Here is a 24,996-nt window from a genome sequence, read left to right as displayed (position 1 = left end):
ATAACTATATTCTATCCAAAGACTGTAATCATGCATTTTTGAGACAGAATTATAAACCAAAATGACTACTCAATGATACTGGGAAGATTTATTTTCAGTTCAGCAGAATTTTTAAAGTACTGTTTTTGTTAGTCAAAAGTGACTGACATATAAATGCAACAAGTATTAAAGAAGGTCAAGAAAATATAAACCATATATTTACAAAGATATGATTAATACTGAAGCACACACACATATATTTTCAGATGAATTAAATCTGTCCCTCAAAGGATGGGATTTTTAGTTTTGTAATTTTTTTTTTATTTTACTGAAGTGACACTAACACCAGACAGAATCAGTCATAATTTCCTGTAGTAATCCTCAAGATCTGTTGCAAATCTTTAAGAAAATGGAGAAAGATAAAGTTTTAAGATTATATTCTTGTCTAGTGTATTGCCCAGAAAAGCAGACTGGGGTTATTGGTTACCTGCTGCTAAATGATCTTATTGTTGAGAATCATCTTATTTTCTGTGTTCAGGGAATACATAAAGTATACTCACTTAGTGCTTTCATGAAAACTGTAGGTGTCTCCTCAAGATAATAATAACTGAATTTGTCATAATATAATAAATAGAAGATCAAGATTTCTTCTAAGTCCTTGATTTAAAGCTTCATTCTATAAAAACCTTTGAAGGATATTAGTGATGGGATTAGCCCCAGTTAGGATAGATTTGAAATATAATTTTTTGTGTAAGAATGGCTAACATATATACATTATTAAATTGCTGTTGGGGAAAAGAAAAAAGAACAAAACACACAAAAAAGGTGACTGATGTGAAATTTTATATGCCTTATGTCTCATAAAACAGTAAAGTATTCGTGAGATTTGTACTCTCTATGTGACTTTTGAATAAATTTGGAGAGCAGTACTCAGTGAGATGCATACTAGCATATGTGGTTTTATAGCAAGCATGTACCTGGATTTGCAGCTACAATGCCTTTCAAGCATTTTGCAAAATTTTATTTCATTTTAGTGCTTGTTGTTTCTGAAAAGTATTTGGGATAGTTTTTGTTGATGAAAGAACTGTTCATTGATGATATTGACAGTTTTAAAGGCTATCATTCCATAGCACAATTTTTTTTAAAAAAGTAGTTTGTTTGCTATGATGAAGTGATCCTGGACAGCATTTAGGAAGTGCAAAACTCATATGGGCTGTCTCACTCTGATGTGAAATTGGTTGTGTAAGGCATCATACCATGTATTTTGCATATTTATTCCTACATGGGGTGTGTATAAATGTTGCCACATTATCAGTCCTTTGCCTAAGGAATTTCCTCAACATCAGCTAATTCCTGAAACTGAGCACCAGATTTAATAATTCAGCAATATAATGTTCTGTATTATTATTTCATGGCAAAGGGATTGCCTGATTTTATATCAAATTCTGCAAAACCTGACCCGTATTCTGAATAAACTTTTTGTGGTAGGCCTACACTTTTTGTGTACTGGGTCTTTGCAGAGAATTTTGCAGAGTACAGTGAGAAATTAGTCCAAACAGCCTGGAAATTTCTGGTTTAAGTTCCTAAGTTCTTCAGTAGAGCTGTTTCAGTGTCACAGATGAAAGGTAAATATGTTTCTTGCTTTCCATTTCACAATCAGTGGAACACACAATTCGAGGAGTCAGTTTCCTTACTTTTTTGCTTGCACTTGTACAGCATTGTGAATAATTAGGGTAACAGTATGTGGTTTGAACTACCGTGCCAAACTGTCATGTATCTTGTTTCATTGTTACCTAGGGATAGCAAAGTCTTCTGAAAAGCAGAGTATCAGTGGTGTGCACTGATGTTAGGAAGGACAACTGATCTTTCTTAATTAAATTAGTGTAACAAAGTCACATTAGGGGCTGCTTATATTTCCATGTAATATAGTCATTGCCTTATCTGTACCTGATTTCTCCAAGGAGTGTCGCAAATTCACTTACTGTTCCTTAATGTTATATTTTACATTTGGATCTGTGATTTAGGTGACAAATGTGAAAAAGTACATGTTGCCAGAGAAATTTCAAGAGACAAGCTGTGAAGTCTAAAGAACACAGGTTATTCCAGCTAAGGTTGGCAGCGGCTTCTGCTTAAAAGTTTTTCTCCTAACATGTGGTCTTCAAACTTATACCTGCAGAATATAGGTTAGCATTTGACTGATACAGATTTTTATTTTCTGGCTTATTACACAGAGGTGGAAGTATTATTTTCACTCTTCCTCTTCTGGTCAGGCACTGGATCAGTAGAGAGTAGTCCAAACAGTTGCAGAACAAGGTCACATTCAAATTCCACCATTTTGGTGATCTTTTCAGACTCTGTTTATGGGGACATGTAAATTAGTACCATAGAAGGATCTGTTAAAAATTAAACTAAACCATTTGTGTTGGAGGTGTGAATCGCTCAACACTGAATTTGGATTAGTTTATGTGAGCAGACAGTAGTATCGTACTGGGTCTTACAGTTCTTTCTGAAGTCAGTGGAAAGACCCTGCTGTGTTTCCGAGCAACACTGTGGAACATTCTGGTCTCTAAATTCTTATTCACCAAAGCTTGTTATATGACATCTGATTGTTCTCTGGTAAGCATGTGTCTTTGTGCTGTATCTTGCACAAATTAGTTCCTTAGCTTTGTGTAGCTAAGAGTTAACAACACAAGTTTATTGCAAACACCTCTTGTGTCATTGATATTGACACATTGGTGCAATACTAGTTGAAATTCAGACTGATGTCATTTGTGGTTCTTGACATCCCAAAAGACAACATGACAAATAAGACCACATGCCTGAAGTGTATTAAAAGTGAGAAAAATGTTTTTGTTGATGAGTTAGTTTATTTTACAGGCAGAATAGGTGTCTAAATTTCAGTGGAGCACTGATGTATGTTTTAGAAAAACACAGCATCTTCCTAAAACATTAAAAAAGCCTCAACACAAGAGCAGTAAAAAACCACCAAAATGTCTCAGCTAAAATCAAAAGAAACATTTCAGACACCAACAATCATCATCTGCCTCTAAAGTCTGATAAGTTTACCTATAGTGATACTAACTTACTGTTCTTTTGTCTTAATACATAATTTCTGAAGTCAGCATAAAAAAAATGGAACTAAGTACTGCAGATGAAAGAAATAATGCCTCATTGAGCTAATTTCTATTAGCTTTCTTTAAGCAGCTTCAGTGAGATTGAGAGTAGCAAGTGCAAAATTCTGAATAAAATTTGTTTCTTGCTTCCTCAATAAGATACAAGGCAAAATGTAGACATTATTACATTTTTATTCAAGCTACACCTCCAAGGACATTTCTTCAAATCCTCATTAAACTCATTCAGAGTTATTTCCTTTTTAACCAAGGTCAGGATGGTTGTCTTGCAAATCTTTGGACACTGTGAATGGGAATTCATAAATCCTGACATTGGGAAGCAAGGTTGCTCTTGCCCTACATTTAATGAGGAAAAGAAGTAAGATGATAAAAAAAAAAAAAAAGAGCAGGCTTTTTTGCCTGATGGTGCTAAAAGTAAGATCTAACATCACTGTAATTGAAAAAATATGATTTTTTTTTTTAAGCAGGTCACAATGCACTGATGATGTCTCGTGTGATATTCATCATTTATATTTCCAGTAAACTGCTATGTTGCTTGTCAGCTTTCCTTTTCTATGGTCTGTTTAGGCTGTTAGCCCATCAGTTAAAATATATCCTGAATAACCTCTACATTAAAAATAAGAGCAGTTGGTAGAATGGTTTCTTTAGGAGACATATGTCTCATGAGAAGATAATGGTTTGGTTTTTTTCAGAGCTGTCATAAATAAATCAGATTGTGCACCCTATTGGACAATTGTGCTTTATTTTTTCTGCTTTTGTTTACTTTTTATTTGTTTGGTTTTGTTTCCTTTTAGTAGTACATTAAACTTCTTGAAAGGAAACCTGCTGTTTTTAATTAAGAAGAAATTATTTGAATTAAGCAGCCAATATGAACATTTTGAAGATGACCCTGGAACTTGTGGTGATTTTGTAGCAGTGAAATTCTGTTTTTAAATTAATAATAAAAAAATCATAATGTGAGCTGGTATAGTCAAATAATTCAATATTGCTGACCAACTGCTACTAGTGAATGGTTGTTTTCAGGAAAGATAGAACAATCACAGCAAGAAAGTGTTGAACAAATATACTGGTATCAGTCTTTGGCTGACAGTTCAATGTATTTGCACTACAGTGTAGATGTAACCCTAGCTCCCTTTTCCATAATGACATACAGGTAGTGACATTAGTCTGTCTCACTGTGTGTTGTGTTCTTTCGTTGTTGCTGCTTAGAAGATTTTCATGTTTCAAATTTTTTTTTTTTCATATTCAAGGGTTTGGAGTTTTTTTCCTGATTGAAGTGAATAACTAATGCAACCTGATCCTTAAAAGTACAGTAAGAATGCTTAGGTGGAAGGTGCTGGATTGTTTGCAGCTACTTAAGGACAGCACGGAATTTGCTTTGTCTTCTGGAAGATGATTTTAGGTCCCGTTCTTTAGATGGCATTGTAGTTAATGAAATAATTTTTTTCTTTAAAAGATTTATTTTAGCTATTCCAAGGATATTTCTGCATCTCCCTGGGAACCTGCAAAGTTCATCTCCTATCTCCTTCTTTCATTGTTCTGTTTGCTGTCTGCAGATTTCAATGCAGTTTATCAATTGCTCTTTTTACTTAGTTGAGAGAGATGGTGTTGCATGTTGCCTGAAAAGGATGTAGGTGATTTTTTTTTCTCTCTCTTTCTTCATTTTCATTATGTTGACTGCTCAGTAACTCTTTAGCAGCAGGAAAAGTTAGTGTAAGAGAAAAAGCATCTTCATATCAGTAACAGGCACTGTAGAGCCAGTCCTCTGCAGATCTCTATCACACTTACCTCTGGACATTAAGGAATGGCCACATGCCTTCAGTCAGCAAAACTGCAAATGCTTTCCCATATTGGAGTGGAGAGTATTAAATAGGTCCCCTATAGTGTTTTGTTTGTCGTAAGAGTATCTTTTTGATTTAATTAAAACTATTGTAGTGATCATACAGCATCAATTTCAGCACAAAATGAGTGAAAAGCAGATAGTTTTGTGAAGCAATTTGTGAATTCAAGGAGTCTGGCATACTCAGCAGAAGAAGTCAGCCCAACTTCTTTAAGTAGACTAGGCAGATTTCCCCAAAACTCTTAGATATTTTAATATGAGAAAGGAGTAATATAAAATAGAAGTTGTTTTTTGACACCAGTGTCACTCCACTGTAATAGTTGCTACCCAGTTGCAGAGGTTGCTTGTGCTTACTGGGTTTATGTATAACTCATTAACTTTACTGTAGGTTGTTTACGGTACCAATTAGGCTTTAAGTTATTCAGGACCCTTAGAACCCAGCGGCTGCAAAGCCAAAGCAGATTCAAGGAACTGGTGATATGGAACTGCATATGGGCTCTTCTTGTCAAGGTAAGTGATGTGCAGCAAAAAATCAAAAAAAAATCCAAACGATCCAAACAAGCAGAAAAGAAACCAAACAAAAGCCCCATTATGGAGTTACAAACTGTATTCTCTTTAACATCAGAATTTTTTTAGCACCGGTAATGTTAGAATTCTATATAATGCCATTATAAGCTAGTTATACCTTTCCCATACCCAGGCATTTGGTTTTTTTTTTTTTTTTTTTTTTTTTTTTTTTTTTTTTTTTTTTTTTTTGTTTGTGGGGGGAGGGTGGGGAAGAAAGGGGTGGAACCAAAACAATGAAAGAAAAAAACCCAACCCTGATGATCTTAAATGCATAACAAACATACACACAGCAATCATGGGACTCCAAGGGAGAGTGGGCAAGGAAGAAATGTCAGAATGTTTATCATACAGCTGTGCCAAAAGTAAAGGCTGAATGAATGAGATGGAGATTAAAGCCAGTAGTTCTGAGCCTGTATTCAATCACTGCAGTCACTCTGTTTGCCTCCTGCATGCTGATGAAGTGTCATGAATGGTCCCATGTACTTTCATTCCAATATATTTCAGGCAGTAGTGATTATTGCTTGTACTCTGCTAAAGCTTGAAATAACTGGCAAACTCTTGCTTAGCAACAGAAGGGCTCATCTTCTCTCCCTTGGGACTGCTAACTCAAAAATGTGCTACTTCTTTTAAAAGTTAAAGTTAGAAAGGGTAGATGCTTTATATTTACTTTTTCCCATGATAATTTAAAGGAGAAACCCCAGACTAAAGCCAGCAAATTACTTTGTTCCATAAATTATTATTGACTAGTTTATGAAGCCTGAATCCAATTTCCTTTATAACACATTAAACTGTCCTGTAGTTGGACCATTTTTATACAGGTATAGCTTTTATACATGCTGAGAAATTAGAATCACTTTACTTCCTTTAAACAAAAGATCTTGTAGTGTATTTTGGAAAGTTCTTTGGAAGTCATTCATGCAGCATTAAATCATTTAGTGTTTGTGCTTATTTTTAATGTTTAGACAAGAGTTTGTATTTTCCAGTGATCTCAATCTTAAAAGGAAAATGACTACGCTTTTGTAAAATAAATGACAAAATGCAGAACATGGTTTGAGTTGTAGATTTCCAGCAAGTGCATGGAAGAATTCATTAAAAAATACAGCAGCATTATTCTAGTGTGAATTATATGCTGCTCTGTAGGTTTCTATTTTTGGTTACTACAAGATGGCAAAGCAATGAGCACACAAATGCAAGGACGAGTGAGTTTCATAATAATGTATTCTGCATTCACACTTTATGCACATCAAGAGAGAATCCAAGCACAGCAGGGGTGACAATCACTACAACAGTCTTTTGAAATGAAAGTACTTCCTCAAGAATGTCTTTCCAGCACTAATTACACTCTTCTATTGTGGTTCTTGTATTGTGCAAACTAAAATGTTTACACTGTCACTGGATACAGCCCCATCACTGGAAAAATGGAAGGTAAAATTGATCAGATTATTAAATAGATTTGTTTTTTTTTATGTTTTGCTGGTTCTACTTTGTGTTTAGGGCTTAAATATCAAAATCTGTTTCCTTTGTCACCAAGGGACTTTGGCAAAGATTCTAATTTTTCACCAACTCCAGGGAAGTCTCTTTACTTGAAAGTTGCAATGTGGAAAGGATTGGTTGCCTAGACAGCTTGAGAGTTTTCTCTTTTTTACTGTTTCTTTTTTTCTTTTTTTTTTTTTCTTTTTTTTTTTTTTCCCAGTTGCATACTGATCATGCAGTAACTATTATCAGTGGATTTTCTAATATGAGGGAGGCAAAAGAACTTGAGACATGGCTTATCCCAGGACAGGATAGGGTGGGATATGCATCTGTGTTTCTGTGTAAAGCCATGAATTTTATGTGTGTAAAAATGTATATACAAAATCTCAGCAACCACTATGAAACTCTCTCTGTGTAGGAGAGGATACAAGATATGAGTTATGTAATGTTTTAAAGAGAGGAGAAAGGGTGCTTAGGTTTTATAACATTTGCGTGACAGTGCATAAGTTTATGTGAAGAGTTAAGCAACAAATCCAGTCTTGACTTTTATTTTTGTCTTTACTGCTAGGCCTGGTGAAAAAGCTAATTAGTAGGAAATGGAAAAGGGAACCATTAAATGCCATTTTCCATGGCATTCTGGAAAAGCTGGTGGCCCACAGGTAGCCCCTTTACTGGGTTAAGAGCTGTCTGGATGGCTGGTCCCGGGCAGTGGTGGTGAATGGTGTTGCATCCACTTGGCAGCTTATCACTAGTGGTGTCTCCCAGAGATCAGTGTTGGCCCAGCTCTGTTCAGTGTCTTTACCGATGATCTGGATGATGGGATCGAGTGTAAATTCACAGATGATGCCAAGCTGAGTGGGAGTATCTATTTGCTGGGAGGTAGGAAGGTTCTACAGAGGGATCTGGATAGACTTAACCTGGATCTGTGCATCTCTAAATTTTTGGAGAATATACTACTACAATTTCTAGGTATTCACAATTAATATTCTGTATTATACATACAGATACTACCTATATACAGTATTTAGATCATTGATACATGTAGTTTGTATTCTCTTAAGATTTTAGCATTTCAGAAATAGTGTATTTGTATACTTTACTCTTATAAGTCTTTGAATCTATTACTGTGTTTGCTGCTCCAACAGTGACCAGCTTCATTTGATTGAAGATACCAGAAAGCAGGTATTAATTGTAATAACTTTGGAATGCACTTATCTCAACAGATAAGGTTTGTTACAGAAAATTGATGCTAATATCTGAAATTGGGAAGCAGTAGCAAATAGAAACTGTCTACTTGAAATTGCTAGAATAGATGTGGTGTGTCTAAGGTGTTTTAAAGACTAAAATGTCAACAGCTGTGCATACAAGAGTATAGATACTGTGTGTACTCGTTTATACCCGCAGTGTACGCTAGTGTATTCTGGGTCATTATTATAATCATTTAATCATAGAATGATTTAAGTTGGAATGGGTGCCTAGAAAAAACCCAAAAAAAAACAAACAAAAAAAATTAAAAAAAAATAGAGAGACCATAGAGTTGTCATACAGTGCATAGCCAAGTGCACCGCTGAACAATTGTGCCTCTGGTTTTACCTGTACCTCTGCCTCCTGATCTCGGGCCACTTTCTGAGCTGCTGCCATGACTTGTATGTACAAAGTCATACAAAGTGAATGCTTCTTACAATAGAGCTTTCAGTTGGCTTAAGAATTCATTTGACATATGTCCTTGGTTAAAATGACAGTTATTTAGGATGTAACACAAATTTGCTAAAGGACTGGTGCTGGGAGTGTGGAAACTTATGCTGCCTAATTTTTTTTTTTTTTTTTTTTTTGTCCATGCAGTTAGTGGTAAAACTTCCATTGATTTTATTGGGAATGGGATTAGTCATTGTGAAAAGATTCATGTTGTACAGAAAATGTACTACTGTTTTCACTTAAGACTAGGGAAGGATTGTTCTTTAATTCATTAGGTTTTAGAAGATTAGAAGAACTGAATTTTGATTAATACCGCATCCTTATGGCTTCAGCTTTGGGCTACTGTGGGTTTGATGATGGTGTAGTTTCGCTGCAAACAGTGTTCTATAATCCTGTTAACGAGAGCAAAATGGTTAGCTAGTACTGAAGATATATGACAACCTCAGAAACTGAATCCTTGTCTTTTGATTGCCACTCCTGTTTAGAACCAAGACTATGCAATCATTATTTAATACATTCCTTCAGTTCAATGACAAAAAACACAGTCACTGCTTTCTGTGTATAAATAGGCTCATGTTTCTCTCGCAATGTGGTTGTGATGTTCTCTTTATTACAAAATTACTGTGTCACTCTGCTGTTGTCCACCTCATATCAGACCAAAATATCCATGTTTATGCATCAACATACACACAAATAATGTGATGCATAGTTACAGCTGTGATTAATCATTCAGTTCACTACGCTTACTTGCCCCTTAGGTAATACATACTTGTGTTGGCCTATTTTCTGTAGAGATAGCCTTCCCAATCTTTGATCTGAATGATTGGATTTGTCTTAGTGTCATAATCACTCTCTCTTTAGCTGTTGCTGTATAAATTCTGATTACTTATACCTTATTAAAATAACTTTATTTTGTTTGAACCTAATACATTTTAGATTTGAGGCATTTAGATAAAAGGTTATATGGCCTTTCAGAAACCCTTTTTTAATGAAATATTATTGCTAGCTTTTCTGTTCTTGTTCCTATCAGCTTATCCTCAGTTTTCATTCAGGTTTCTATATTGCCATTGGGAAAATTAAAATAAGAAGGGCAGGCCATAAGTGATCAACATGACTATGTGTATCTCATATATGTACATTAGTTGCTTGATATCATTCAAGTTTTATTACATCTGGTGAGTGCAAACATTCATTCAATAAATCTTGCTTTACTGCTGTGTTACTCATCCCTGTGGGATCATTCTCCTCTCTGTGAGTTTTATACTTTCTCCTGCTTACATGCCATTACCACAGGAGCACAATATCAGTACCACTAATCCAAACAACTGAAATATATCCACCAATAGGAAGGCAGAAAATGCTAATGCTTCTCCATTATTTTAACAGTTTTCCTTCAGCTTTTCCTCCGTTTGAGAAGCAGCATTTAGTTACACTCAGTGCTCTTTGCCTTGAGAGTTTTCTTTTTGTCTTCTGCTCCAGAAAATACTGGTCAGTGCTACTTCAGTGTGACCCATGGAGTTGATCAAATCTCACATTTTAGCTTTTCTTATTAGAGTCTTAGTTGATGAAATATTATGAAATATTATAGAATATAGTCTATAATGGTTTCTGATGCACTTAATCTCAAATTTAAGAGGAAAATTTAGTGTCATCCACCAGACACACTCAGAACACTGAAACAAGGTCTGCATTCAGCACTGTGGTGTTAAAGTTCTAGCAGGCAGATGTGAACAAACACTGCAAAATATAGGCAACACCAGACTCAGACCTGGCTTTTTTATTTTTGCATTCCCTTAGAAATAAGTGGGAATTCTTACACAGGTAGTTTCTGCTATGAATTTTTTGTCTGGGCTGGACTTAAAGTTGTATTTTTTAAAGTAAAGATATTGCACCATTGACTACGGTACGATAAAGAGCAGGCTTAATGATCCACTCTGCGTTATTAGTATAACAGTATTGTGTGAGGAACCATGCAAATTACTTATGTCTTATGGCCAATATCAGAAGTAGTGCCTTCAATGCATAATCTTCAACACTCCCTTCTGTGCAGAATATCTGTATGTGTATATGTGTGTAAATATATGCAAGTTTGCTTGTGTTTAGAAAACTTAACTACAGTCTATTCTACATCTTAGAAAACATATTTCATGATGGTACACCATGAGAAATAGCAAATTTAGTTCATCAAAATGCTGAGCAAAATGGCGTCAGGCCTCATTTTTGTTCCTTTTTATTAAGGAACTTGAACTAAGAAAGTATTATTTATTAAGCATTCATTGGGAAATTGATGGCATAATTTTCATTAGCTAGTAAAACTGATAAGCAGTACATAAAAAGGTGGACCTTAATAAAATAATAATAAAGATTCATTTAAAGTTTTTTAAAAGGTCATCAGTGTATAAAGACTTTGTGACATTGCCTTCTATGATATGAACACATATCATACCATATAATTTTTGCTTCTGTTGATAGATTTGTTTGTGTTTGTTTTGCAGCCACTAAGTCCAGAAGAAAATGAATTTGTCGAGTTAAAATATTTTCAGGTTTTCAGTAACTTGAGATTAATTCTGCACCTAGTGTGAACATACATTATATACTTTCTTTAGAGCAGGAGCCCCTCTATATGTTGTAGAGTTGAAATAATGAAATTGTGAGTGTGCAATGGTTGAACACTTAGTTGTGTAAATGGAAGGTATTGTTCTTGGTTAGTGGGACGCAGGAGGAGATATTGTGTATGTCTCTAATCTTGAGCCCTTTACTGATTGGTAAAGGTGGGTGGGATGACAGTCATCCTCGTTAACTGCTCTCTCTTTGGGTAGCCTTGGATACATGAGCAACTTAAAAACTCTTTTTCTGACACCCTCCTCTGAGTTGTGCAGAAGAGAATCTTATCCCATAAATGGTTATATTCTTGGAGGACTAGAAATAAGGATATAAAAATCATGGATTTTATCCATGAAAACTTTTCATTTCGACATGCACCTGTTTCATAAGTCATTTTGAGCAAAACAGATAAAAATGGAAAATGCAGCAGTGAAGCTGGCCCAGATAGAAAATCACTCCTCCAAGTCTGCAGAACATCTGAGAATAATAGCCAGCATACTCCTGCTCCTCTGTCACACTTGCGTAAAACCCTGTTCCCAAACCTTTAAAATGAAAGCCATCACTCAAATTAATCAGTTAAGGAGCCTGGTCTGAAATTCACTCCTTCTGGCTGGAGCTGAAATTTGTATTAACCTATCAGAAAGGATGTATTTCTTTTGCATACTATATCTGTCTTTTTAATCTTGCCTTGGTGCTGTACCTGCAGTAGTGGAGCTTGTGTGCTGCATGTAGCCATGGGCTCAGTACAGCCCCTGAACGAGGGCCTTCCTTGAGCCCTGCTCTACACGTGGAGGAACTGCTCTGGTGGGGTCAGGGACAACAGTGAGAGCAAAGCAAGAAGAAACAGCAGACACAGCAGGGACAAGCTGTTCTGCTCTGGTCCTGATGATGTGCTTGATTTGAGCATTTATTCTAGCATCCAGATTAGTTGAACACATGCACTATAAACTTCCTTTATGATCACTGCAGACACACTAAAAGAAATGCAAATTCTCTGTGTTGGAGCTTTGGGCTTGAGGATCCTTTGTCTGCTCAAGACTCCAAGCATGAGACTGATTTGGATTCATCCATAATACGTCTAATTAATGTCATATATTTTCAGTGGGAATACTTCTTCTCAGGTATAATAAGACATTAAAAATTGTTGAAATTTGTTTTCTTCTTGGATACAGATACTGTTCTACTTCAGAGCTTCCTTTCCTTTTTTTTTTTTCTTTTTTTTTTTTTTTTCCCCTTTCCTTTTTTTTTTTTTTTTCCCAGTGTTTATTTTTGCTGTGTTCCTGAGATAAGTTTATATTTCTCTGTGGTTATGTGTGAGCTGTTGTACCTATATGTTCACAGCAAGTGCAGCATAACCAAGTCTTGAGAGATTTTATTTTAAATGGAGAATGTTTATGGACTTCCGTAAACAAAAAAGATGGCAAAATAATTGCCCTAGCTACTAGAACATTTTGTCTGCTATGTAGTGATTTCAGGGTAAGCCTGCCATCTAGATTACCAAAAAAACAACTGCATTTCAGTGCCATTACTAGAAAGAAAGTGTTTTAGGGTTTTTTTGTCATAGTCTTTTGTGATAAGGGAAGAGTAGTGTTACAGGCAGTCGTGAAAATAAACAGCCTTATTTTAAAGAAATCATTTAGACCTATTTAACAGGAGAGTAGGTTATTTACTGTGATAATAGTTGTCCTACAAAAATGACAGAAAATTTTCATAATTTGAATTTTTTATTCATACATAGGTATGAGTTAGCATATGGCATGTTAACAAGGCTGGATAGTGTTAGGTATTTGTTGTCCTCAGCTGCCTACTTTGGCCTTCAGGTTTTGAAAGCTGCTACAGGCACGGAATAATGACACAGTTCTTTTTGCATGGGGTATAACTTAGTTCCTGGTGGATGATGATTAGACTTTGGGGTTATTGTTTCTGCAGTTTAAGGACTGAGACATATCAATGGGACTCAATAAAAAAAAATTTCAGTATGTTAAGTCTTTCCTGTATGGCCCTTAATGGAGCAAATTTTACCTAAAACCTGCTGTTGAACTCAGAATCTTGCAATGCATATCTTGATACAAATAAGATGGCTACTTGTATGATGACTTTTTAAAGGCTGTTCATTTGTAAGTAGTTTTCAAATCCTGCTAGAACAGCAATCAGGTAATCCTAGAATAATGGTTTGATAGTAGAAAGGAAAACCTGAGAAGTTAAAAACACTGTTTACCTGAGCAGCTACATTATATCTACTTCTGATATATGACTTTATCTGCATGTTCTTTCAAACTGATTTCATCCTCCCTGCAGTGACATATTTTGCTAACACAACAGACTTTTTCCTTGCCGACATACAGCTTCTGGCTCCAACAAATGTCAGTAGCTTTTTAGACAAACCTGTACTTTTTATTCCTGTCTTTCTCAAGAGGAATATCAGCATCCCTCCAATAACATTTTTTCCCCTATGGCTATTCTGTTTGTTTTATAAACAGACTAGGTTTATTTTACATGTAGAGGCTGCTAAAGACATGGAGGGATTTTATTTTACTTTTTTTTTATTATTTTATTTTAATTTTCTTTTGCCTTTTTTTTTAATATTTTTAGGAAAGTAATAGAATAACAGCCACTACCTGGCTTATGCAAATAAGCAAAGCTTTGTTCAATCCTGAATTTCTGCAGTTATTTCCTTTTTGTATCCAATCGAGGCCTCCAGAAGCAATTATCCAACCCCTTGGAGGTGCAGGTCCTCCTTGGAGCAGCTCTGTGGAGCTGAGATTTGCAGTTCACACTGACTTACACAGAGGCAGAAAATAGTTAAAGAAAAAGGCCTCAAACACCTTGTCATTTCTACATATGCAGTATGAAATGTGTTTTAAAGTAATAAAGGAGGAAAAATTGGTTAGAACTAGGTTCCTATGTACAAATTACTTGTTTCCACATTTATTCATACATCCTTGACTTTTTGATCTTTTCCTCATCTGGAATTCCCCTTTGTGTACTAATTCTGATTGAGAATTCCATTTGGAATCTGAAATCTTGCAGTTTGTTTTTAGTGCAGTTGGTTTTACATTTATTTTTCTGTCTCTTGTGTTTGTAATAGTCAGATATATGGGAGATTATTCTTAATTATACAACAAAACATTAAGCAATTGCATGCAATAGCAGTATCAGGTGCAATAAGTTAGGGCATTACTCTTATCTGGGAAAAAATGAAATCTCAAAATGGGCCCTGAATGTATCTTGAATCTCTACAGACTTGATTTTCTTTCCTGTGCAACTACTTGGAAGACTAGGATCTATCTTAATTAAAATTTACTGCTCATTTCAGAATGGAGGAGCTGAAAACTATTTTCCTAATGTCTGTGCTGTTTATGTGCTTGAGATGGCTAAGTGGTAGTCTGAAAATTGCAGTAAGATTAGTAATTACTAGGGGGACATAATGTACTGTTTCATTGCAGTGGAACTCTGAAAAATATGTAAACTAAGTGTGTAAAGGAGAAGGCATTAATCATATTTTTCTCATTATTCATAAATTTTACCTAATTAAGTTGTACAGGGATTTTTTTTCTTCATAAAATGGGCACACAAGCCACACCTTTTAAGACACGTATTCTTCTTTAATACCACTAAAATTCAAAATCACTCCTTTTAAGATTGAGAAGGTACAAAGGTCACATTGTAATTGTTGACTCTCATCAAGTATGGCTCTGAACCTGTAACGAAGTAAATGTAAGGAATCTTCTGGAAAAAAAACTGTACTGCTTTTTACTCTACTGGACACCTGTGGGTTACACCAATAGATTAGAATTATCCAAATTAAATATTTTTTTTGGTCTTCTACTGACAACATAATCATACCCTCAAGAAAAACTGGTAGAGACTGTTTTAAAGAGGTTGTCTAATTCTACTAGCATGAAGAATTGTTTTGTGTAGCCTTGTTACTTAAACAGACACAACATTTGTTTCAATTAAATTAATATAAGGTCCAAAATGATATATGAAACATCTTGGAAACAAATGTTTTTAATGTCACTGACTTTGAAAAGAGGAAAGGGAAATAACTTATTTCCTTAAATATAATCTATTGAAAAATTGAAATGCCTTTGTATCACATAAGTTAACAATGGAAACAATATTCTTATTTGATAGTTACTCTCAAATGCTGCTGATTAATTTGAAAAACTTTTCCCCATACTGGCTGAGCTAATTCTACTCTTATTTACTTTATTACTTCATTTTAAATACTTTTTTTTTTCCCCAGAAGCATTGTAGAAGCTGTTCTTTCTTATTTAATGCTAGTTAGATTTTCACAAATTCTACTATTGCAGCTTAAACATGTAGTTCTTTGAGGCAAACCAATTCCTTGCAAAATCTCCCTCATTATGAACCAAAGTTTAAAAAGAAAAGGTAATTGGACTGTCTGGAATTGGATCATGTCCAGTGTAAGAGCTATTTCAGGACATTTTCTTTGAGGAAGCATATATGACAAAAAATTGAGTTCTGCTTACACACATGCTTTTTATATTTTAAATTGAATTATTTTAAAATATTTGTTACTCAGGTTAATGTCAAACTGCAGATAATGAGTGACACTAAGTACTTCAGTTCCCCCCTATTTCTGTAAGAATTGTTGATCCTCAGCTCTGCTCAGGAGTTGGCATGGCTCTGTTGTCAGAAAGACTTCAATATTGTAATAGAAAACTACTGAATGTATTCCTATGATCTGATTTTGAAACAACTCTTGCATTGTGTTCACTGACAAAAGCATATCTGAATCCAGCCAAGAATTTTAATACCATCTAACTTAATGCATTTTGAACTAAAAGAGCTTGTGTTGCTAGGCATCAAATTGGTGATGCATGGAAAAATTGTTCACTGAAACTATAATATAAGCCTGCATGTACAAATCACAAGTAGGTTTTCTGGATGAACATGAAATCTAAACCCCTGGAAAAATCTGTATATTTAGATCAAGACTTCCTTTCACTGTACCTGCAGATTCCATTAGTTCATAATTTGATTTTGTTTCTTTAAATGGATTTAAGGAAAAGCCTTCACCTTTGCAATAAGCATAAATTTAAAAAAAATCTGTAACTTGATTGCTGTAGTTAATGTGGATTATTTAGATTTTTATTTCCTATTGAAGAACAGAAATATTTTTAGCCACAGAAAATTAAAATATTGTCCCAAGTACCCTCCATGTAATACAAATATATCTATCATTTAAGGCTTTTAACTATTACAGAAAATATAGATCTTTCAAAATCTTTGTTCTTTCAACAATAACATTTAGTTTACAGAAGAGTCTTAGTGGTAAACATGAAGAATACCTTTTGTTTTTAAGCTTTTCAATAACAAATTATTTAATTTTAAGATTGCAGGTGCTAAAAACCTTTTAAAAATATGCTCTTTTTACCTTGAGATATTTCCTGCATATTTGCTAAACCTATGCTCATGATTCCTACACTTCCATGAAAGTCTCGCAAAGAGCAGTTTGAGGACTGATCACAAACAGACTTCGTTTAGAAAAAAAATCAGAAAAGTGATGTATGCAGCAGTTTCTGTAAACATATTCAAGATACAAGCCTGGTTTACTTAAAATTCTAGAAGTTGTTAATTTTTTTTATTTTTTTTTACTTTGACTTGCATTTTTTATTCAGAGTCCTGTGTTTTTTCCCGTTTTCTGAAATAATTCCATATAGAAGTATTTGTGTTTGTGATGGGAGAGAGTGGGGAGAGATCTACTGGCATTTTAAGAATGCAGTGCTACACTATAAATGAGAATTAAAGAACTGAAACTTTTCTCTGTTTAGTAACCAGATGGTGACAACACAAAATCAAATAAATTGCCAGTGAGGTCTTAATTATTGGATTAAAATTATAAAATAAAAATTTAGTATATTTGCATATACATCTATATATATAATAACTAACAACAACAAGGAAATATCTACTAATTAACTTGGAAAACTCCAGTTTTATGGTACTTCTGAAATAACCCTCATGTTTGGTTCATAAAACAGTAAAACCCAAAATTTTCTTGGAAGAAAACTTTTAGACAAGGCTAGTATGACTCTATTCTTTAATGATGCTTTTAATTTTTTCCACCAAGATTATTTTGTTTAGGTTGGAGGGAGGTGAGTTGCTTTGTGTGTTGCAAGTACATAAAGAAAATATAATGAAAGTGTGGAGCCTGTATGACTGTTCATGGACTGTGGCACCTAATCTCTCAGCTGGAAAAGCTCCAGTGAAACTTCAGGCATTCTGCCTTGAGATTTCTTCTCTGGCTTTAGGAGTGAAGTGGAGCATGTTCAGAGGCTCACCAATGAACAGCCTTTTTTCATTAACATCTCTGAAAGAGGTCACTATGTTAACTTCCCTGAAAATGAAAGGTATCCTAATTTTTGCAATTCAGTACTTGCAAGAAGCATATTCATTTAGTTCCATTACTTTGTACCTTATATTTCAGATTAAATTGTTAAAAAGCCAATGTAGCACACGTCATCTAAGTGCACTCCTGTAGACTTATCCTCTACCTAATGAAAGACAGAGAGGACATGTTTTACACCAGGATGACTCTCTCTCTGGAGATGACCTTCCATAACCTTAACTAAAACATTTAATGCTTTACAGCCACCTAAAACCAAGTAACACTGGGTATACTCTCTGCTGCAGTGCTCAATATGCTTGCAATCTTTGCAGCCTGTGACACAATCAGGAAGAAATATTTATGTCACATATGTAAGAGCTCTTGTAGCTCTACAACAGCCTTCAATTTACTTCTGCTATAGAAAAAAAGAAAAGCAACAGACAAAATTGTATAGCAATTACTCTTGTGTAGGTATCCTAGATTTCATAAATAAAAAAATTCATAAAGAAAATTAGATCACTATGCCTGGAAGAAATTATCATTTCTGAAAACCAGAGCAGAACTAAAATTCTACAGGTTCAAAAGCAGAAAATACCATTAGCTGTTCTTATTGATACTCATTGCTTGCAGTCTCTGGAAAACTCGTTGCCTTCACAAATTATTTTGATGTAGAGCTTCATTGTTTTTATTCTCTGAGTATAGTCATTATTTGCCTTCACTGTGCTGTAAGTCTGGTTCCTTTCCTCTGAAATGAGAGTTTATACAATTATTTGCCTACATTGTATTATTTATCATGGCTTTTAATGAAAGAAATAGACTCATGGATAGTTGAGAGTATGGAAACCCGTACACTTACATGCCTTACTTACGCTTCCACTTTTTTGTGGCCTAAGGCATCAGGATCTAAATGCACTTCTGATTATCTTTTTTTTTACATGATCTACCAAGACAGCTATATTCCTTAGGAGCAATACATCTCTTACAACCCCGAATGAAATATATTAGCAAATGGTTTGGTTTGTTTTTTCTTTTTCCAGTTCAACATGTTTGAGTGTAGCTGGATCTCCCTTGTCTTTTTCTAGAAAATTATGTGCTACTATCTTTCTTGCTAAACCTTTCAATCTAATCCAGTATTTTTGAATGAGCAAAGAAAAAAAGCAGCATATAACAGAGTAAAAGTCCTCTAATTAATATGTTTATCCTCAGATGTTTTTATTAACAGACTGGGTGGAAAAGAGTAGAAACGCAGGACTGACTGTAGCTCATGAGTCTAGTTGCCAGCAGCCATTAAATACTGGGGTGATAATGTTCACTATTGTGAATATAATATATGTGTTTATAAGTGCCTAATGTATCTTATTTACATATGTCATATATTTGCATGAATTTGTACTTTGTTCCATACCCATCCTTGAGATCTTAATTTTTGCCATTTTGTAATTCACTGCAGTGTAAGACTCACAGAAACATAAAATTTAGATGCCTTAGCAGTGAACGTGACACAATGCTGGTGACAGTCTGCAAGATTTTGCTGTTCCACACAACAAGCATTTTAACTGCTTCTGAGAAAACTAGACTGGGTAAACTTGTATTCTGAATAAAAAAAAGAAAGAAGCACAGAAAAATAGCATTGCACCTTTTGACTTAAAGGCCATTCGTATGTATTTCAGATTTATTTGTTTTCATTTTTTTTAGTTTTGATGTTGGAATAGAATTTTTGCTTTTTTCTCTTTTTATTTCTCCAGCATAAAAGGATTTACTGTCAATATTATCTAAACTGCATTTTTTTTCTAAAAACAATACGGAATTTTTCTTGATTTTTTGTTTCTGTTTTTGGTTTTGGTTTTTGGGTTTTTATTAATAAAAACTAAAACATGGAAAACTTGTGATTTGCAGAGGGTGTTGCACATGTTTAGTACTGCACTATAAACCCTACAAATTATATGTAATGCAAAGTGGTAGTTGGGAATTTGTTTTTAATCTTTCTATACATTGAAATTCAAGAATGTATCTTTCCTGCCTGTAAAAGGTAGTATTTTGGTATACTACTAGCCTATTATTGGTTCTATCTGATGAAGTGCATTGCTTTAAAAGTGTAACATTAACTTCAAACTAATGTTCTTCATAAAATAATTTTTTGAACTTTTTTTTTGCTTCTCATAGCATAGTCCAAATTCAGAATTAGGTGGTGTGGATTTCTTCACTACTTAGGAAAAGCTACCTATACTGGACAAGTCAATTAAAAGGAAGTAATTACTGAGCTAAGGGTGTGGTGTCATTTAAGACATTTGACAGTTACATGGTAAATTTAGTAAAAGAAAAAAGAAAATAAAATAACAGCTACATCAAATATAAGTCAGGAAGAGAATTAATTACCTTTCAGTTTAGATGAAGCAAGAGCCAAAGGACTGACAGTTTGTCAAATGTGGGCATGCTTTGAAAGGCTTTTTCCTTCAAAAGCAACACACAAAGCACTAAGGACTTCATTGTATTCATGGAAATTTGGGGAAGTTTTTATTTGCTGTATGCTTTATAATTTCTTTTCTGAAAGTATGGAAAGAGCACACCATTTAAATTCCATTGTCATGAAAGTTTGTTCCTTTACTTAGCCAACATAAGTAAAAGTAACCTATGTAACCTCAACTCTCTAGCTTTTACGGAACAATAATAATTTTCTGACAGAACCAGTGTGCAGGGTTTTCATATGTCCACCACAAAGAAAAAGTGTATGTCATCTCAGTGTTATTATATCCATCGGCTGGCTGCCCATTTGTTGTGGAGTGTCTGCCGTGACTTATGGCCATGGCTCTATTTGGCTGTAATAGATTTCCTGTAGTGCATTCAGTGACTCTGGTACCTGTTGCTGGTTTTTTTTTCCAGGTCAACTGGCTGCAGGTACATGTGAGATTGTTACTTTGGACAGAGATAGCAGTCAGCCCCGAAGGACTATAGCCCGACAAACAGCTCGCTGTGCATGTAAAAAAGGACAGATTGCCGGTACAACAAGAGCAAGGCCAGCGTGTGTTGATGGTAAGAAGCAAAAATCTATTCAATCAGTTTCTGCCAATACAAGAGTGGTGTCTCATAAAAAAACCCAATAAACCATAAAAACTCTATAGAAGAAATGTTCATGTTGTCCCAACTAACAATGGCAATAGCATTGAAATTCAACCAAAGGGTAAAACTGACTAATAGTATAGATATCACATTTTTTTCCATTGGAAATTTCGCTTTTGTTTTAACTTGATAGGCAGTTGAATGTTAAGGGCATGGTACTGTTATATTCTGCATGTGATTGCAGAATCAGCAGTGAAATGGCATTCTTTTTTCCTCACTTTTTATTCCTTAAAACATTAAAAAAATGCAGCAAGCAAGCCTCAAAGGTCTTATGCCACTGGGAGGCTAATGTGACTGCTCCTGTGTGATATTTAATGCTGTTGAAGAAAGCACTGATGCTATAATTAGAATACAGTATCTGAATGTACATCACATGTCCAGTATTTCTTCTCTCTTTAAAATGATATTCTGTATGATTCACTGCAGATGCACTGATAGCGTGTAGCTGGAAAACTGCTCACATACAGGGAGGTATGAGAAAGTTTCACTTTGAAATAATTTTTTGAGACAAATTAAATTCTCTATTATGTTAACAGTGGGAGAGTCTTCAAGAGAGGTCTGCCTTGCAGGGCTTTTAGCAAGCATTAATATTAAAAATGAAATTGGAGACATATTGAAAATAATGATGTGGAATTATATGTCTTGATCTAGTCTCCATTAACTAGTAACCCCAAAAGTAAAAAAAAAACAACATGTGCTTATGTAGAGAACTATAATAAATATGGATTAGCTTTGAATACTGGCTGTTTTAAGTCCTCAGATAAAAATATTGTAGAGAACACCCTACTGTTGCCTCAGAATTTGGTCTTACCAGTGATCATCAAAGACAGCTCAAAAGGAGATTTCAGAGCCAACCCACAAAGCTAAATATGGAACATCATGCACATTCTATTTTTGTATTTTTCTTTCACTGTTTTCAGTATTCTGCAAGATAGTTTCTTAGCTGTCTCTTTCATGGTATAATACTATATCCAGTAGTTCTCCTTTCATGTTTTTATTGTTGGATCATAACACTGCTTAAGAAAGGAATGATTTGATTGTGTCATTTATAGTTGTGACTTTAGGTAAAATGCTTACTGCCAATTAAAATATTCAACATATATTTCCTATTTTAAAACAGCAAAGTTCTAAGTAAAAAAAAAAAAAATTTTGCTCTAGCTGATGGGAACAAAACATAATTTTTCGTCAGTCAGTTTTGGCCTATGGTTAGATTGATTTGCGGGTATCCAAAGGTAGCTGCTAGCAACTCCAGTTTTTCTTTATACCCAATAAAGAGCAAAAGGGACCTTCCCAGAGTAATTTGTCTCATCTTAACTCCCTAGGATAAGTCAGATGTATCATTCTCTGTTACACACTGTTTTTCTGCCTTGCCTCCATACACCTGTGAGTGTCTTAAGATGAAACTTAGCTGGAATGTAAATGTCACTAAGAAGACATGACTGCACCTCATCCTTCGATTATTACATTAGATTGTTTTCAAAATGTGGAAGCTTCGAGTTAATTTGATATTTGAAAATATTTTTTCTTTCTTTACTTATTTATTCGGGAAACTCATTAAGAAAGTCTGTTTCAAATTGTGCTTGTGCTTTCAATGCGCTTGATCATCATTTTATGAAAGCAGAGAACTGAATGACAGGATCCATGGTTTGAGAACATGTAGACAGAGAAGGTTCTTTATGTAATACTTCACGTCTGAAGAATAAGCGGGAAGTTCATCAGTTGAAAAATAAAGCTTCCCTTTAACATTTGTGTCTATATACCATAATTTTTTTTTAAGGCTGGCAAGGAGTCATATGGAAAAGATGAGAGATAATAGGTACAAGTTTCTTCTGTGGATATTCCAATTAGACACAAAATGGTAATTTTTCAAAATGAGAAAAAACATCATTTGAAACACCCCAGGGAACTGGTGATTCCCCAGTATTGTACAATTAAGATTCAGCTGGATAGGGTGCTGGGCCATTTTGTCTAGATTGGCATTTTTGCCTAAAAAGGTTGGACCAGATGATCCTTGAGGTTTCCTTCCTACTTGGTGTTCTTTGATTCTGTGACGTATTAAGATATAATAACATGGTTCTTCATTATTTTCTGAAATGTTTAAAATTAGGATGTTGAGGCCTTTGCTGAGAATAACTACAAGATATGTAGGACATGCTACTTTGTTTTCCTCAGCACTGTTGGGGATGTTTTGTAATCAGAGCTCAAAAAAGTTAGTGATACCTAGAACTGTGTATCGTTTCCCGACTAAAATGAAGGCAAAAGTCAAACCTTTGACTAGGTTTTTTTTCATGACTGAAGCTAAAAAATTAGTTTTACATGACATAAACACAATTATAAAGAAAAGAATAAACAAGCACTTTATCTTGTCTCTAACCTGCTTGCAAGTAAAGCTGGCAGATAAATTGGCCACTGACTGACAAGTATCCATCTGTGAATTTACCAGGTTCGTACGTTAAAGAATTAACACTGAATTCTTCCATATTTTTATACACATTTCTAGAATGATTTTTTTCAAACACAACTACTTAAAGCTTTATTCTGAACATTACATGAATGCTACATAAAAATATGTAGCAGAAAGCTGATTTTGTCTCCAATATTAAGTCAAACACTGCTGGTTTAGGAAAGTAAAAACCAAACATAATTGTTGGGTTGGTTTTTTTTGTTTTTTTTTTTTTTTTTTTATGATAAACAAACCAATTTTTGAAACAAATAAATCCTTCCCTGAGCTTTCTTAAAGAGGATGTAGAATCTACTTTTGCACGTTTTTCTTCATCTGTATAACAGTTGATGTTTAGTATATAATTACTGTTTGACATTTTATTTTTGCTGTTAAAAAAAACCCTCAAAAATTTGTTTCTTTTAATTTCATTCTTTATATAGTCTTGATTTTAAAGAAATTATTTCTAAAGTGAAGGTGGACCTTAGACCTTTAATGCAAAGTGTGACCTGCTAATCCAATAGTGAGAAAATATTAGCTAACAATTTTGTTGCGTCTTCTAGCAAGAGAGTGATTTAAGAATTCAGTATCGAAACTGGTAATTTTTACAACCTTAAAAGGGATTGTGTTGTACCTTGCTACCATGTTTACAATGTTCAATGGAGAGAATATATTCAGTTGTGTAGTATATTTCCTGGAGCTTTGAAATCAGTGTCAATTCTTGCAGCAAAAGGAGTAGGTAATTTAAGGGCTCTTAAACTTTACAAACATTGGGTGAGATTGCACTTGTCAACATCGCTCTTAGAGTAAGTCCTGAGTTGATTATCAAAATCCACTCTGCTTTCCACTGCTGCATCAGTGAAGGCCTTTTCCTAAGAAAGAAAACACAGTGAATGTCAGATAGATAAAACTGGAATTCTTAGAAATGGAAATACAGTGTTTAGAACTTGGTCTGAGCAGTACATGAAGAACAGAGATTTTCTTAAAATATTTCCATATGATGGAGAAGGTTGATTTGATTTGGATTTTTTTTTTGAGCAGTCTTTAACTATGGCAGATTGCTAATGTATTCTGAAAAAATTGCATCGATATTCACCCTGATTTAAAGCTTGATTTAGTGTTGATTGCTTCATTTCTACACCCACAGAGTCATAATGTATACTTCGTATGTTTTGTTATGATGTGATTTTTATTCATGAATGTAGGGTTTGTGATATTATGACAGCGGTTTGCCTGCACTTTTCATTATACTATTTTTATTTGCAACTGGTGTTCCCTAGTCCCATTTTTGAGATCAAATTCCATATCAATGACCTCAGTTGCATTAGTTTGATTAGATATTTTATTTCAATGTAGCATCTGGTTTATCGCCAGTGTAATTTCCCTGTGTGTCAGTTAAGCTTCATCAGTTTTTAAGCTGGAACCAGTGAGAGATTGGAAGATAGCAATTATTCTTTGGTTTTGTTCAGTACCTTTGCTAATTTAAATTTTTTTAAAGCAAGTGATGTAAAGTCTTTGATAAAAGTTTGTGAACAGATGCACTCATGATTTGTGTTCTTTCACAAGAATTGTATAAATCTGAAAAAATTTGTTATGGCAAAGCATTTCTTAGAATTCAAGGATGGTATCCTGAGAAGTGTGCAAAGAACTTTTAAATGTTTAATAATTCCCATACTTATGTAGAATATATATTTATAGGTAAATTAAATAAATTGCAATTTTGTTCAGAAAATAGAATCCATTGATGAGAGGGAAAATGGTATGAGAGAATTTGTTTATTTGCCTGAGAAAA

The 24,996-nt window shown here is 34.3% G+C and overlaps 1 protein-coding gene across 1 annotated transcript in view; it reads left to right on the top strand.

The window, feature by feature from the left end:
* TAFA5 (TAFA chemokine like family member 5) overlaps window positions 1-24,996 on the top strand; it is a 286,304-nt gene that overhangs the window by 91,858 nt on the left and 169,450 nt on the right. The window contains exon 2 of the mRNA XM_041474647.1: window positions 20,528-20,677. Within this exon, the coding sequence (XP_041330581.1) occupies window positions 20,528-20,677 (150 nt within the window). The remainder of the gene's footprint in view (window positions 1-20,527; window positions 20,678-24,996) is intronic.

Source organism: Pyrgilauda ruficollis, unplaced genomic scaffold (assembly GCF_017590135.1).
Source record: "Pyrgilauda ruficollis isolate IOZ18807 unplaced genomic scaffold, ASM1759013v1 scaffold33, whole genome shotgun sequence".
Taxonomy (NCBI): Eukaryota; Metazoa; Chordata; class Aves; order Passeriformes; family Passeridae; genus Pyrgilauda; species Pyrgilauda ruficollis.
The sequence above is the reverse complement of the archived record's forward strand: the minus strand, read 5'-3'. Positions and strand labels throughout refer to the sequence as shown.